Source organism: Pristis pectinata, chromosome X (genome assembly GCF_009764475.1).
Source record: "Pristis pectinata isolate sPriPec2 chromosome X, sPriPec2.1.pri, whole genome shotgun sequence".
Classification (NCBI taxonomy): Eukaryota; Metazoa; Chordata; class Chondrichthyes; order Rhinopristiformes; family Pristidae; genus Pristis; species Pristis pectinata.
Genome location: NC_067450.1, coordinates 11338474 through 11350975, shown reverse-complemented (window position 1 = coordinate 11350975; position 12502 = coordinate 11338474). Strand labels below are relative to the sequence as shown.

The 12502-nt window shown below is 41.1% G+C and overlaps 1 protein-coding gene across 5 annotated transcripts in view; it reads left to right on the top strand.

Annotated features, from left to right (window-relative positions):
• Positions 1-12297, top strand: part of LOC127566859 (cytoplasmic dynein 1 intermediate chain 2-like) — a 48656-nt gene extending 36359 nt beyond the window's left edge. For all 5 annotated transcript variants that reach the window (XM_052009355.1, XM_052009353.1, XM_052009354.1 and 2 more), the window contains 6 exons: positions 111-224; positions 1423-1556; positions 2251-2395; positions 2783-2923; positions 4496-4621; positions 5999-12297. In XM_052009355.1, the coding sequence (XP_051865315.1) occupies positions 111-224; positions 1423-1556; positions 2251-2395; positions 2783-2923; positions 4496-4621; positions 5999-6112 (774 nt within the window). In that variant the 3' untranslated portion in view covers positions 6113-12297. The remainder of the gene's footprint in view (positions 1-110; positions 225-1422; positions 1557-2250; positions 2396-2782; positions 2924-4495; positions 4622-5998) is intronic.
• Positions 12298-12502: the final 205 nt, after the last annotated feature.

Sequence of the window (12502 nt, the reverse complement as noted above, 5' to 3'; positions counted from 1 at the left end):
TATTTGGGAAACACATCCAACGAAAGAATTGTCTTGTGAGAAACCAGAGTAAATAGTTACTTTCTACATCCTTTACATTGATCTTATGATATGATTGTTCTGCAATACAGCATCCTGTTTACTGTGTGAATGTCGTTGGCACTCAAAATGCTCATAACTTGGTCAGCGTTTCCACTGATGGAAAACTGTGTACCTGGAGTCTGGACATGCTGTCTCAGCCACAGGTAAGGAACTTGCATCTTTTTTATTATTATTAATTTTTTGATGAATAATTTAGAATTAAAGCAAAGCTGTTTGATTCTTACACCTGTATTAGCTACAAAAAGGAACTCTTCTACAGTAACTTTCTCTTATGCGGAATTGTTAATATGGTAAAATACCGCATGGCACTTCACAAGGGAGAAGGATGACTGGGTGGGAGCTAGGAAAAGGTTGCTGAAGATGACCAGTAATATTGGTCATTGGTTTATTATTGCCACGTGTACTGAGATACCGTGAAAGCTTTGTTTGCTTGCCACTCAGACAGATTATTTCATTCATAAGTACATCGAGGTAGTACAAAAGGAAATAAAACATTGGGCAGAATAAAGTGTAACGGTTACAGAGAAAGTGCAGTGCAGGCAGACAATAAGGTACATGGCCATGACGAGGTAGATGGTGAGGTCAAGAGTCCACCTTATCATACTGGGGGACCATTCAATAGCCTTATAATTGTGGGATAGAAGCGGTCCTTGAGCCTGGTTGTATGTGTTCTCAAGTTTTTGTGGGTTTTTGTAAGTAAAGAGAGATGGATTCAAGGTAGAAAGTTTTAGGAAAGAGAATTTGAGTGGAATTGTGATGGTTGAAGGTTCTACCACCAGTGTGTTGGGGTGGGGCGGGAGGTGCTGGCTCTGGTAAGGTTTGATAGTTGTGGATACTTAGCATACCATAGTCTGTGATATTGAGCAGGAAGAAGACACATAAGATTTTTTTTAGTTGTAAATCAAGATGAGGATTTTTGAATTGAATTTGCTTGGAGACTGGGAGACAGTGGATATTGTCTAGAACAGCTGTGATAGATAAACGGGATAGGATGTGGATGGTAGAATTTTGGGAAAGGTAGAGTTAATGTAAAGTCAAGCTTTGGGGATGACCGAGGTGAACCTTGAGCAGAGAGAGTCGCAAGTTTTAGGACTGGTGAAAATGAGATAGACGTGAAAGATCAGGCAATATTACAGCGATTTGGAATAGGTGGTTCTGCGAGTATGGGAGCCACATATTTGGTCTCGCTAATGTGGAGCAGTTGAGATTTGTCACATAAGTAATGTTAGCTTTTGGCCTTGTATCATGAGATCCCTCTTACATACAAGGATTGCTCTAAATGCACAATGTTATATCCTTCACTTATGAAATTGCTTGTTACTGGTGATTTTTATTTTACAGGATAGTATTGAGCTGGTACACAAGCAATCAAAGGCAGTTGCTGTAACCTCCATGTCCTTCCCACTGGGAGATATCAATAACTTTGTCGTGGGCAGTGAAGAAGGCTCAGTGTATACAGCTTGTCGCCTTGGCAGGTATGGGGAATGTACTTGTGGAGAAAATTTACTATATTACCAATACTGATATAGAAGTCAATCATTATTTTACGATACCATTAGTTTGCCAGCTAAGGCCAAAGCTAAAGTTCTGGGCTGTGAGCTTCAGCACTGATGCTGAACAGGTGAGATGATGGAGTTCAGAGATGGTGAGTGTGTCCATAAAAGGCAGGGCAGGATGGGGGTTGGTGGGGTTGGGATGGACAATATACAGGGCAGGATGGGGGTTGGTGGGGTTGGGATGGACAATATACAGGGCAGGATGGGGGTTGGTGGGGTATTCTTCGTGTGCCCGGGTGGGTCTCCCCGGGTGCCTCTGCTTCCTCCCACATCCCAAAGACGTGCAGGTCGGTGGGTTACTTGGCCGCTGTAAATTACCCCAAGTATCTAGGTGAGTGGTAGAATCTGTGGGGAGTTAATGGGAATGTGGGGAGAACAAAGAATGGGATTAGTGTTGGATCAGTGTAAATGGGTGGTCGATGGTCGGCGCGTACTTGGGCCGAAGGGCCTCTTTCCGTGCTGTATCTCTCTCTGGCTCTATGTAAATGGAAGGAGTACAAGGAAAATCAGAGGTGGCCAGAAGGAATTCTCTCCCACACAGCTGCTGCTGCTGCTGCTAAAGCAAGAACACAATCTTTGAAATTGCAAGTGAATGTCTGTCTATAAATTACAGCAAAGCTGGAATCATTGAGATGTTTGAAGGACACCAGGGCCCAGTGACAGGGATCCATTGTCACACAGCAGCGGGAGCAGTAGACTTCTCCCACCTCTTTATCACTTCATCATTTGACTGGACTGTGAAGCTTTGGTCAACTAAGGTATGTACAAATGGATATCAGCAGACTTCAGTGATTTGCTTCTACTGAGTATTTATGCAACCTTTTCCACAATCATATTGCCACCACTACCAAAGCGATCTGAATCGCTCACAGTAAAACAACAAAAGCAAATGGATGTTGTGCAATTTAGTAGTAATTACCGTGGCTTTTGAAATATTCTGATTCTTAAACAGGTAGTCATGGCTGAAGTAATTCTGTGTGACTCAAAAGTCAGGTTTCCTTCTCTCAGCCAGGTAAACCAGGAAGGTTTCTGATTCAATCCATAGTCTACACTGAATAAAATTATCTCAACCTCTGGAATAGATGTGTCTAAAGATAATTGTATTGGTTGCCTGCTAATCTCTTAAATCAACTTCCTTGTTATAGAACAACAAGTCATTGTATTCCTTTGAGGACAGTTCAGACTATGTGTTTGATGTCATGTGGTCTCCTATCCACCCTGCACTCTTTGCATGCGTTGATGGAATGGGTCGACTCGATCTTTGGAATTTGAATGAAGATTCTGAGGTAAGTCAAGGAAACCAATGGCCATAAAAGAGATTCTTTTGGTCGGTGAATATGACATTATTTAGTGGAAATTTTAGGCAACAAAACATCACTCCTCATTCGAATTGAGAATGCAGGTTGGATTCCCCTACTCTTCAGAGTTTCTAATCTCTCTGAACCAAGGCTGCATTGAGAGGCCATGGACGTCTATGGAAAAGAAATCTGAATATAGAGACACACGTGCCCAGAAATTGGATTTTGCCCTCTTTTGGTGAGAAAAATGTACTGCCCACTCGCATCCCCAGAAAATAAAGTTGTGAAGTTGGGCAAAAATACATTTAAAGCAACCCTAAAATGTTTTTCACACATCGTCACGTGATAAAGAGGACCTGTGCAATTCACGTCAGGAATTCCATGCACAACTCACAGTTGCCGCATCAATGTCACACTGATCGTGGGCAAACAAATCAGAGCTTAAAGGACTCTCCCCATTGCCGCCACAGTACACAGTATATTGGCATAAAAGGGCTGCGATCAGTGAAGGGAGCTCCACTGGTCCATCTTCCATAATGCTGACCATAAAACACAGAGGCTGGGAGTCGATGTGCTAGTCCAGACCCTTTAGTGGCCATCTCATTTCCAGATCCTACAGTTTGCTCCTTGTTTTTTTCTGTGAGGTTGTCTTGGAAGCTCTAATTTCAGTGGAGGAGAAATGACCTGAGACATCATTAAGTATGCCCCTGATGTCGGGCAAATACCAGCTGTACTAAGGTGAATCACACATGGAAGTGGTCAGGCCAAATTCCCAATTTACCTATAAAAATCACACTCAAAAAATCCCAGTTTCTTGGCTACAGTCTCCATATTGTTATCTTAAGTAATGGGATGGTGCTGTGGAAAGTATAGTCTGTTTCTAACCTTGCTGTGATGTGTTATCAGATGGACACTAAACTTGATAAAGTAAAGTTGATTGATGGACAAATCAATCTTTAAATGTGAAACAGTTGACATTTAGAAGTGGTGAAGAGGTTGTTGCCCAGAAATTCTAGTGCAGCTAACAGATCTGCTGGAATGGGCAGTATCCCACAGTATTAAAATTCTGTCGAAAGTGTGTCGCCCAGTTCTCCTCTCCCAAGACTGGACTCGGGAGGTCAGCCACAGACCTTGCTCGACGATTTGCATTTCCAGGACAGTGTCATGTTCTCGTATCATTCTCCAAAGGTTGTCACGCAGCAACGATGTCATCACATAAGGCTGTGACATGACGGTCACATCAGGGTTGCAAGAGTGACTCTAAAATGGCACAAAACAACCCAGAAATGGTCGTTTACCATGACTCACTCATTGTAAGATCAATCTTCTATTGCATAATGCTTAAAAAGAAAAAGGTTACACAATTAAATGTTTTTCGGAGCGAGACTGGACTGCTCGTGTTACTACAAGGTGATTCAAGATTTACCACCTTGCAACTCTGGATGTTAAAGCCAGAGTGTATGTCAATGCCTTTTTAATCTTTTTAATCTTTATGCTTAGTACAAAAAATATCTTCTACACTATTTAGAAACTAAACTTCAACTTGCTTGTAAAATGTAGGTTCCTACTGCAAGTGTCACCATGGAGGGAAACCCTGCATTACATCGTGTACGCTGGGCACAGTCAGGGCGAGAGATTGCCGTGGGAGATTCTGAAGGACAAGTGTTGATTTATGATGTTGGTGAGGTAAGGAGTTGCCATCAAATGGTTCACAGGCAAAGTTGTATTTCTTTGCTGTTATATTTGCTTTTCTCACCTCTCCTGAAGGCTCGATGCTTTTCCACAGGCAGCGCCTTGTGCTTTTTAAAAGCCATCAAGCCATACACAGAAACAGGCCTTTCAGCCCACTCTGTCCATGCTAACTATCAAGTATCCTTCTATACTAATCCCACCTATCAGCACTTGATCCACAGCCTTCTCTGCCTTGGCGATTCAAGTGCTTGTGCACATACTTGTAAGAGTTTCTGCCTCCACCATCCCCTCAGGTAGTTGGTTCCAAATTCCAACCCCCTTCTGGGGGAAACAATTCCTCCTCTGATTCCCTCCAAACCTCCTAACCCTTACCCTAAACTTATGCCCTCTGGTTTTAGATACATCTGCTAAGGGGAATAGTTTCTCACAATCTACCCTATCTATGCTCTTCATAATTTTGTACACCTCTATCGAGTTCCCCCTCAGCCTCCTCTGTTCCAAGGAGAACAAACCCACCCTGTCCAGTATCTCCTCATAACTGAAACACTCCATCCCAGGCAACGTCCTGGTGAATCTCCTCTGTACCCTCTCCAGTGCTACCACATTGTTCCTATAGTGTGGCAACCAAAACTGCACACAGTGCTCCAGCAGTAACCAATGTTTTATAAATTTGTACAATGACCTCCATGCTCTTACACTCTATGCCCTGGCTAATGAAGGCAAGCATCCTATACACCACCTTCACCTTATTTTTCCACTGTCAAGCTGCAGCAGGCTAAAGTCCCAGCAATGTGTAATGGACATTTTCCAGTAGTAGTCACTGGCTGAGTTATCACCACTTTGGCACGGTAATAAATTGCAGTGCTCTAGAGCTGACCCTAATTCATTCAGGTTTGATCAAGAATTGAGCCAACAATTTTCTTGGTTTGTATGGTTGAGTACCTTTTTACTCTGATTCATTCTGAGAAATGCAAATATTCTTTTTCAATGAAGAAATAACAGATATAATGGGGTGGAAATGTAGATGTGATGACAAAAATGGAAATGACTAGTATCTCCCAGAAATGTATGGTGTTAAATATACTGAGATTATTTTAAACAACTGTAGTTACAAACCTGACTCAGACTGATTGAACGGCCTCTGAGCTGTGCCTAATGACCCTTATCAGAGCACATTGGAGCTCAGTAGTCTGGGCAAGATATCTCATTATTTCTACTGGCTTTCATCGGCCACATAGGTGGGGTCATCGTAGTATAGCCCATCTCCAGGAGTAGCTGTGGTAGTGACTGTCACAATCTGTAAATGAATGGCTGACACTAATGATTCCTTTAGATATGACATGAACCTTGTATTTTTTTTTACTTTTTCAGCAAATTGCTGTTCCCCGGAACGATGAATGGAACAGCTTTGCCCAAACTCTTGTTGACCTTAAGGCAAATGGAAATGAAGCAGAGGAGGAAGCAACAACAGGTCTCTTAGCATAAACAGGTTATTATAGAGGCTTTTCCACCTCCTCTCAGTTTATTAGCGGAAGAAACTGCTTCCGTTTTTACTAGTGCAAATAAGCTTTCCCTATTGCCTCTCCTCACTAATCGATCATGTAGAGGGTATAATATGTGGATTGTGCCAATTTACTCGTGATTCAATATTCCTTCAGGACTTCCTACATAGCTGGTAACATGCTTTCTGCTCATTCGTCTGGTTAAAGTCTCGAGTGTTGCTTGTGAATAAGCCCTCCTGTGTATGTTCTATTAATAATTATATCTAGGTTTCTTGTTGCTCTTCCAGTAACCTAAGGCAGCAGTTTCCAACCTTTGAGCAGTAGAGCAGATCTGTATGCCATTATTAGTGAGTGGGCCCACATAATTACCCTTGGGTTGGAAAGAATCATGATTCAACAACATGTTGTGCTTACATTCTTGCAACAGAACCTTTCATCATATACCATGAAAATTTGGAGGAAGATATTCTGGGCTGCTAATACTTAGAAACACCTCTATTACAGTGCTGAGTTACTGACACTTACCTGAGCCTCAAACTCCAGTGACTGCTGTCACTTCCAGCTTCTTCTCCCAGTTCTTCCATGCTGTGCTCTCTGCTACTAGATAATTGGGCAAAGAATACATCAAAAAGTACTCACTTATTTTGTAATGTAGTATTATTACATTCCGATGGTGCAAATCATCACATTTCTTCATCTGGCCAAAAATACTCCAGATTTCTTTGGCACTTAAAATTTCCCACGTAACTTGCAAGCATCTAGAATCAATAGGAAATTTACACATGAAGGAGGCCAGGCAGCTATCAATTATGTCCCAGTCGAAATAAACTGCCCGGCCTAATCCCCATCCCTGTTGGTTGCAGAAATATGGGGAGGGGTTTCTGTCTCTCCCAGCCTTTCAGGAGGTGAGTTCCAGACCCCCAGCACCCTCTGGATAAAAACATTTTTCCTCATTTCCCCTCTATTCTTTCCACCAATTACTGTTAAGCTCTGTCCCCTGATTATTGACCCCTACCCTGAGAAATAAGTGCTGCCTATTTACTCCAGGTAGCCCCTGATAATTTTATACACCTGAATGAAGTTACCCTCCTCTGTTCCAATAACCTTAGCTTATCCCATCTTTCGTCAATTTAAAATTAACCAGACTGGGCAAGGTTTAAACTACTGGTAATCTGAAAGCATTCTTAGTCCACTGTGCTTTTTATGTAAGTGTGCTGTTGGAGATTGTTGAGATGCACATGTTAGCCCAGTTGTAAGTGTAGTTCACAAGTTAGGGAGGTGTGAATTGGATTAAAGAAATTCCCTGCTCAAAATACTAAATGCTGGAGGAACTCAGCAGGTCAGGCAGCATCTATGGAGGGAAATGGACAGTCAACATTTTGGATCTGAAATTCCCCGCTGGCAGATGGGTTGGGAGGAGAGCGGGTCAATTGATCTGTGTGGGGTTCCACACAAGAAGAAAATCACTTTTCAGGAAACTTCTGAACAGCTTGCAGCTGTCCCGTTTGAGGGTACAATGCTAAACACTCAGTACCAATGGGCATGTCACTGACTGCACCCATTGGGTTCCCACGTAGGTCATACATTTGGCACATTGGAATGGGGATCCTGCCTGAATCAGGCTGGTGCCTGAGCAATTCCTGCAGAACCCCACCAGGTGGCAGGCAGGAAATGAGGAGGTACATACAGCATTCAAATAATCGGAGACTTCAAATGTATGTCCACATTACATTTTACCACTATAGGAATATTGGAACAAGCAACTCAAATACCATTTCACACAAACTATAAATCTATCAGAAGGAAAGGATTGTTGGAAGTTTGCTTTTTTATGATGGGAATGCACAATTCATTTGGATCTGCTGCTCATTTGTCCAAGTGTGTGCTCCAAGCTATTTTAAACACTAAGGTACAACAAGTATTCTGTTTTAAGTTCAGGCTTGCATTGGCATTCCAAGAGAAGGTGGTTGGGTATTTTGTGTTTGGTTATTTGATTGTATTTTCTAGCAAGGAAATCAGGAAATGGTATCATGCCCCCACCCCCTCTGATTCCTCTTCTGTTTTGGTGACAGACCACCTCTACAGGCCAGCAGTATGCATTTTTCCATTGTTGGCCGGGATAAACATTCCTTCAATGTCCACAGTCGGGCATTTTGAAAGCACCTGCTGTGTCTAGTTGCAGCTTCTTCCAATTCACAGCTCGGCTTTTGAATATTTGCCCATTGTTTCCACTTTCTGGAATCCATCCTTTACAGTGAATGGATGGGTTCTGGACCCTCAGCTCAGTAAGCAACTGCCTAGAACGATTCAACGGTATAAACAAACAAATCTGAGACCTCTTTACTACAAATACACTTGTCACCTGAAAGAACTCTGAGAAGTGTCTGCATCTGAAAACCTCCTGACTGGTTGCTGAATCAGCAAAGACTAACTGTTCAAAACACTGTAGACTGTGGAGGTTCAGATTCTTTAGATCTCGCCCAATTCATTCTTCAGATATTTGCTAAACCTCCAATCTCAAACACATTCCAGGATGATGGGGAGAGACTTTTCTTGCTTGCTTTGTAAAGCTCAAGTCTCTGATACATCACCTATGAAAGCCACTGCTCTCAGTATATCATGAAGCCATTAACAAAGTGAAGGTTTATTTTAATTGCACTTTAAATTTAATGAAAGATGTTTCATTTTCAAATGATTTTGACTGAATACTCTGAGCAACAAGAGGATTTAAACATCATTATGTCCACCAGAACATTTTTTCAGTGATGTCCACTGGTCTTTACAGTTCCTTCAGTGAACCACCAACCAAATAAGATTGACAAATTCCTAGTATCCAGGGTCTTTAGGTGATTCTTTTTGTTACCTATTTAGAGAAACACAAAAGGAGTTTGCAAAGGGTTGTAATCAGGTAAAGACAGTGAAGGAAAAATATAGCAATTGGGGTATAGTTGGAGATGTGAGGTTGTTCATTTTGCCGGGAAGAATATTGTTTCAGTAGTGTGAGAAAAATGAATGTTGGTGTTCATAGAGATCTTGGGGTCCTCTTGCAAGAAACTCAGGTACAGTAAATAATTAGGAAGGTTAGTGGAATGTTGGCTGAATTGTAGGAGGCATGGAATACATAGTAAGGAAGTCTTATAACAATATCACAGGGATTTGAGACCACACTAAGGGAATTGTATGATGGAGACACGAGATTCTGCAGATGCTGGAAATCTGGGGCAACACACACAAAATTCTGGAGGAACTCGGGGTCAGGCAGCATCTATGGAGGGAAATGAGCAGTCCATGTTTTGGACCAAGACCCTTCATCAGGACAAGCTGAAGGGTCTCGGCACGAAACGTTGGCTGCTCATTTCCCTTCATAGGTGCTGCTTGGCCTGCTGAGTTCCTCCAGCATTTTGTGTGTTGCTGAGGGAATAATATGTAGTTTGTCTTAAGGAAGAATGTATGGTTTGGTGGTAATGGAACGAAGTTTCATAAGATTGATTCCTTGGATGGAGATGTTGTCTTGTGAGGAAAGATTGTGTAGACTGGGCTTATCTTCCATGAAGCTTGGAAGGAGAAGTGATCTCACTGAAACGTATCGCTAGCAGGTTTCACAGGGTAGATATGTTCAGACCGCATATGTGAGAATTGAAACAAAGCTAATGTTTCAGGTTAGAGACCCTTCATCAGAACTGGGAAGAACACAAAAAACAGCTTGTTAAGTTGCAGGGAGGGGAGGGGTGCCTCTGATAGGGTAATACTGGGGCGACCAAGCTGTAAACAGGGTTATCTGGTCAGTGAGTGAATGGGAGCAGTTGGGGAGTAAGAACATAGACAAAGGAATGTAAAAGTTGCAAAATGCAGAGTGGGATGTCATGCCCGGCAGATCAGGCTGGGAATCTCCTCCATTCCCAGAGAGAAAAAAATGTGGGAATAGGAACAAACCAATGTCACAGAGACCAAGAAATCAAGTTATCTGAAGTTGTCGAATTCGATACTGTGTCCAGAAGGCTGCAATGTGCCCAGATGGAAGTTGAGGTGAGGATGTTTCCTTCTGGAGGCATCTAGATCTAGTCTCGGGTCAGCCACTTCAGGTGGAGATGAGAAGGAATTATTTTTCTGAGGATTGTGAATCTTTGGAAGTCTCTCTCCCAGACAAGCATGGAGGCTGAGTTACTAAGTATATTTAAGGCTGAGAGAATCGGATTATTGGATTACATGGGAATTGAGCATTTTGTGGACCAGGCAGGGAAGTGGAGTTGAGACCAAGGATCAGATTGGTCATGACCGGAATGGTAAGGCAAGTGAGAGGGCTGTCTGGCCCACTCCTGCTCCTCTTCCGTATTATCTAAATGTTTAATTCAGTAGATAAGATATCTTTATTAATCACATGTACAGCACTCGGAGGAAACACACTATCATGTACCTACTACTTTAAGCCATTTTAATATAATGCTTTTTATGACAATTATAAAGAATGGAAGAGCATCTTGTAATATGGAGTTAGTGATGCAGAAAATATACTTGTGAAAGGGAGACATTGCGTAAAAATGCACCCATTTATGATCAGGGCTCAACAAATTTTGGCAGCGTGCTGTAGAATGATGAACTTGTTGAATGAGCACTTCCCGAATGATGTCAAGTGACTGTCTCCATCTGCTCCATGGAGATGGGCTGGGGAGCATGATTTCCTAATGTGGTGTCATGTCAGCATGTTGAGGCTGAGGGACTAGTATGTGTCAGATCACAAGATTAAATGGGGCATGTTAAGAATTTTTCTATTCCTAATCTGAAAGATTTTTAAATAGTTTGGTCATGAGCAATTATTTTATTGCATCTGCTGTAGATTTGGAATAAAGGTGAAAATGTTATAGCAAGGTTTCAAAAGCACTTAAACTGATGCCCTCTCTCAAAATAAGCAAACACCATCAAATGTTATTAAATCTTTTTAAAAACTTCTATGCAATGAAACTACTTTATTGTTGTTCTTGCATTCACTGTTGCCTCTGTGTAGTAGCTGGCTTTCAGATCTCCTTGCATATTAAAAGTAGCCACCTTTAGCTTGCCACCTCTCCCTGCTGAGGTAGTGTACTGATCATGGACACAAACTTCTGTTTTCATTCCATGATGCATAATATAACACAACAAATATATCATTCCCTAGGACAACTGACCAGATTTGTATTTTGTTCTGTCACGAGTAGAAATATTTTTATTTAAAATGCTGTTTCTATTGATAAATGGAATATCTCCGTGTGTGTGTGTGTGTGTGGGAACTAGTTCAACAATATGGGATCAAATAATTTAAACTGTACTTGTACTTGGCAAAGTTTGGTTGGTGGTTTAACAAAAGGTGGGAAGAACAGACTTCTCCACATACCCTTTAAGCAGGATTGCTATCTGTGGTATCATTACAAACAGAAACAAAATCAGGATGGGATCAGGTTCCCATGCAGGTTGCAGTACTTTCGGTCCAAGTAACCACTGAGGCTAACATCCACACATGTAGCTTTGTTCACCTTATTTGCTTTGTATGCCATTTGCTCGGTTAATTTAAGACGAAAGCTGGAAAATATGACAAGTGCATCTTTTGCTTGGGATCTTGGATGTTTCTCAGTGTTTCAACAAAATTCTTCACTATCTGCCTTAATATTGGCTGCATGGCTGCATTGGTGTTTGAACAGAAAAACTTCCTAGCCTACTCTACTGGTTTAACTACACTGATGTTAAGTAGCGCTTAACTGTTCACATCTCAAAGCTTGATTCTAAAAAAATATAGCCTGGTGGATTTTTTGCAAGTGTTAAGAAATTAAAAATATGTAATGTATATGTGTGTTTTTGCTGCAATAATGTGTAATTTGAATTTAAAATTTGTCTAATTCTATTTAAAATGCATATCAATGCTTATTAAAAAGATGTTAAATATTTTATCTTAATAGCTATGGCATTTCAAAAAGCAATTCATTGTGTATGAAGCACTTTAAAACATTTAGACAAAAGCTGGTTATATAAATGGAGATATTTTAATGCATTTTTGCTGACACTATAGTACATTTCTCCCTCCCACAAACTAGCTGTGAAGTACAAGAAATATCTTGTTCCTAATGAGATTTTTCAATCAATGTATTGCTAGCATTATGAGTGCAAATAAAGTACAGAACATTCCTTCAATATGAATAACATGCTTCAGTTTTCTTTTTTTATATATGGAGGTAATCTATACAGGTGCTGTATGACTGTAATATTAACTTTACGTAGTTATTAAACAGTGAAGTTATCAGTCTAATACAAATAAAAACTATTAATTTTATTTACTTTCAACTATATGAAGGACTTGCATCCTACAGTGCCTTTTAGAATGCTCCACTGAATTTTACAGCCTGTG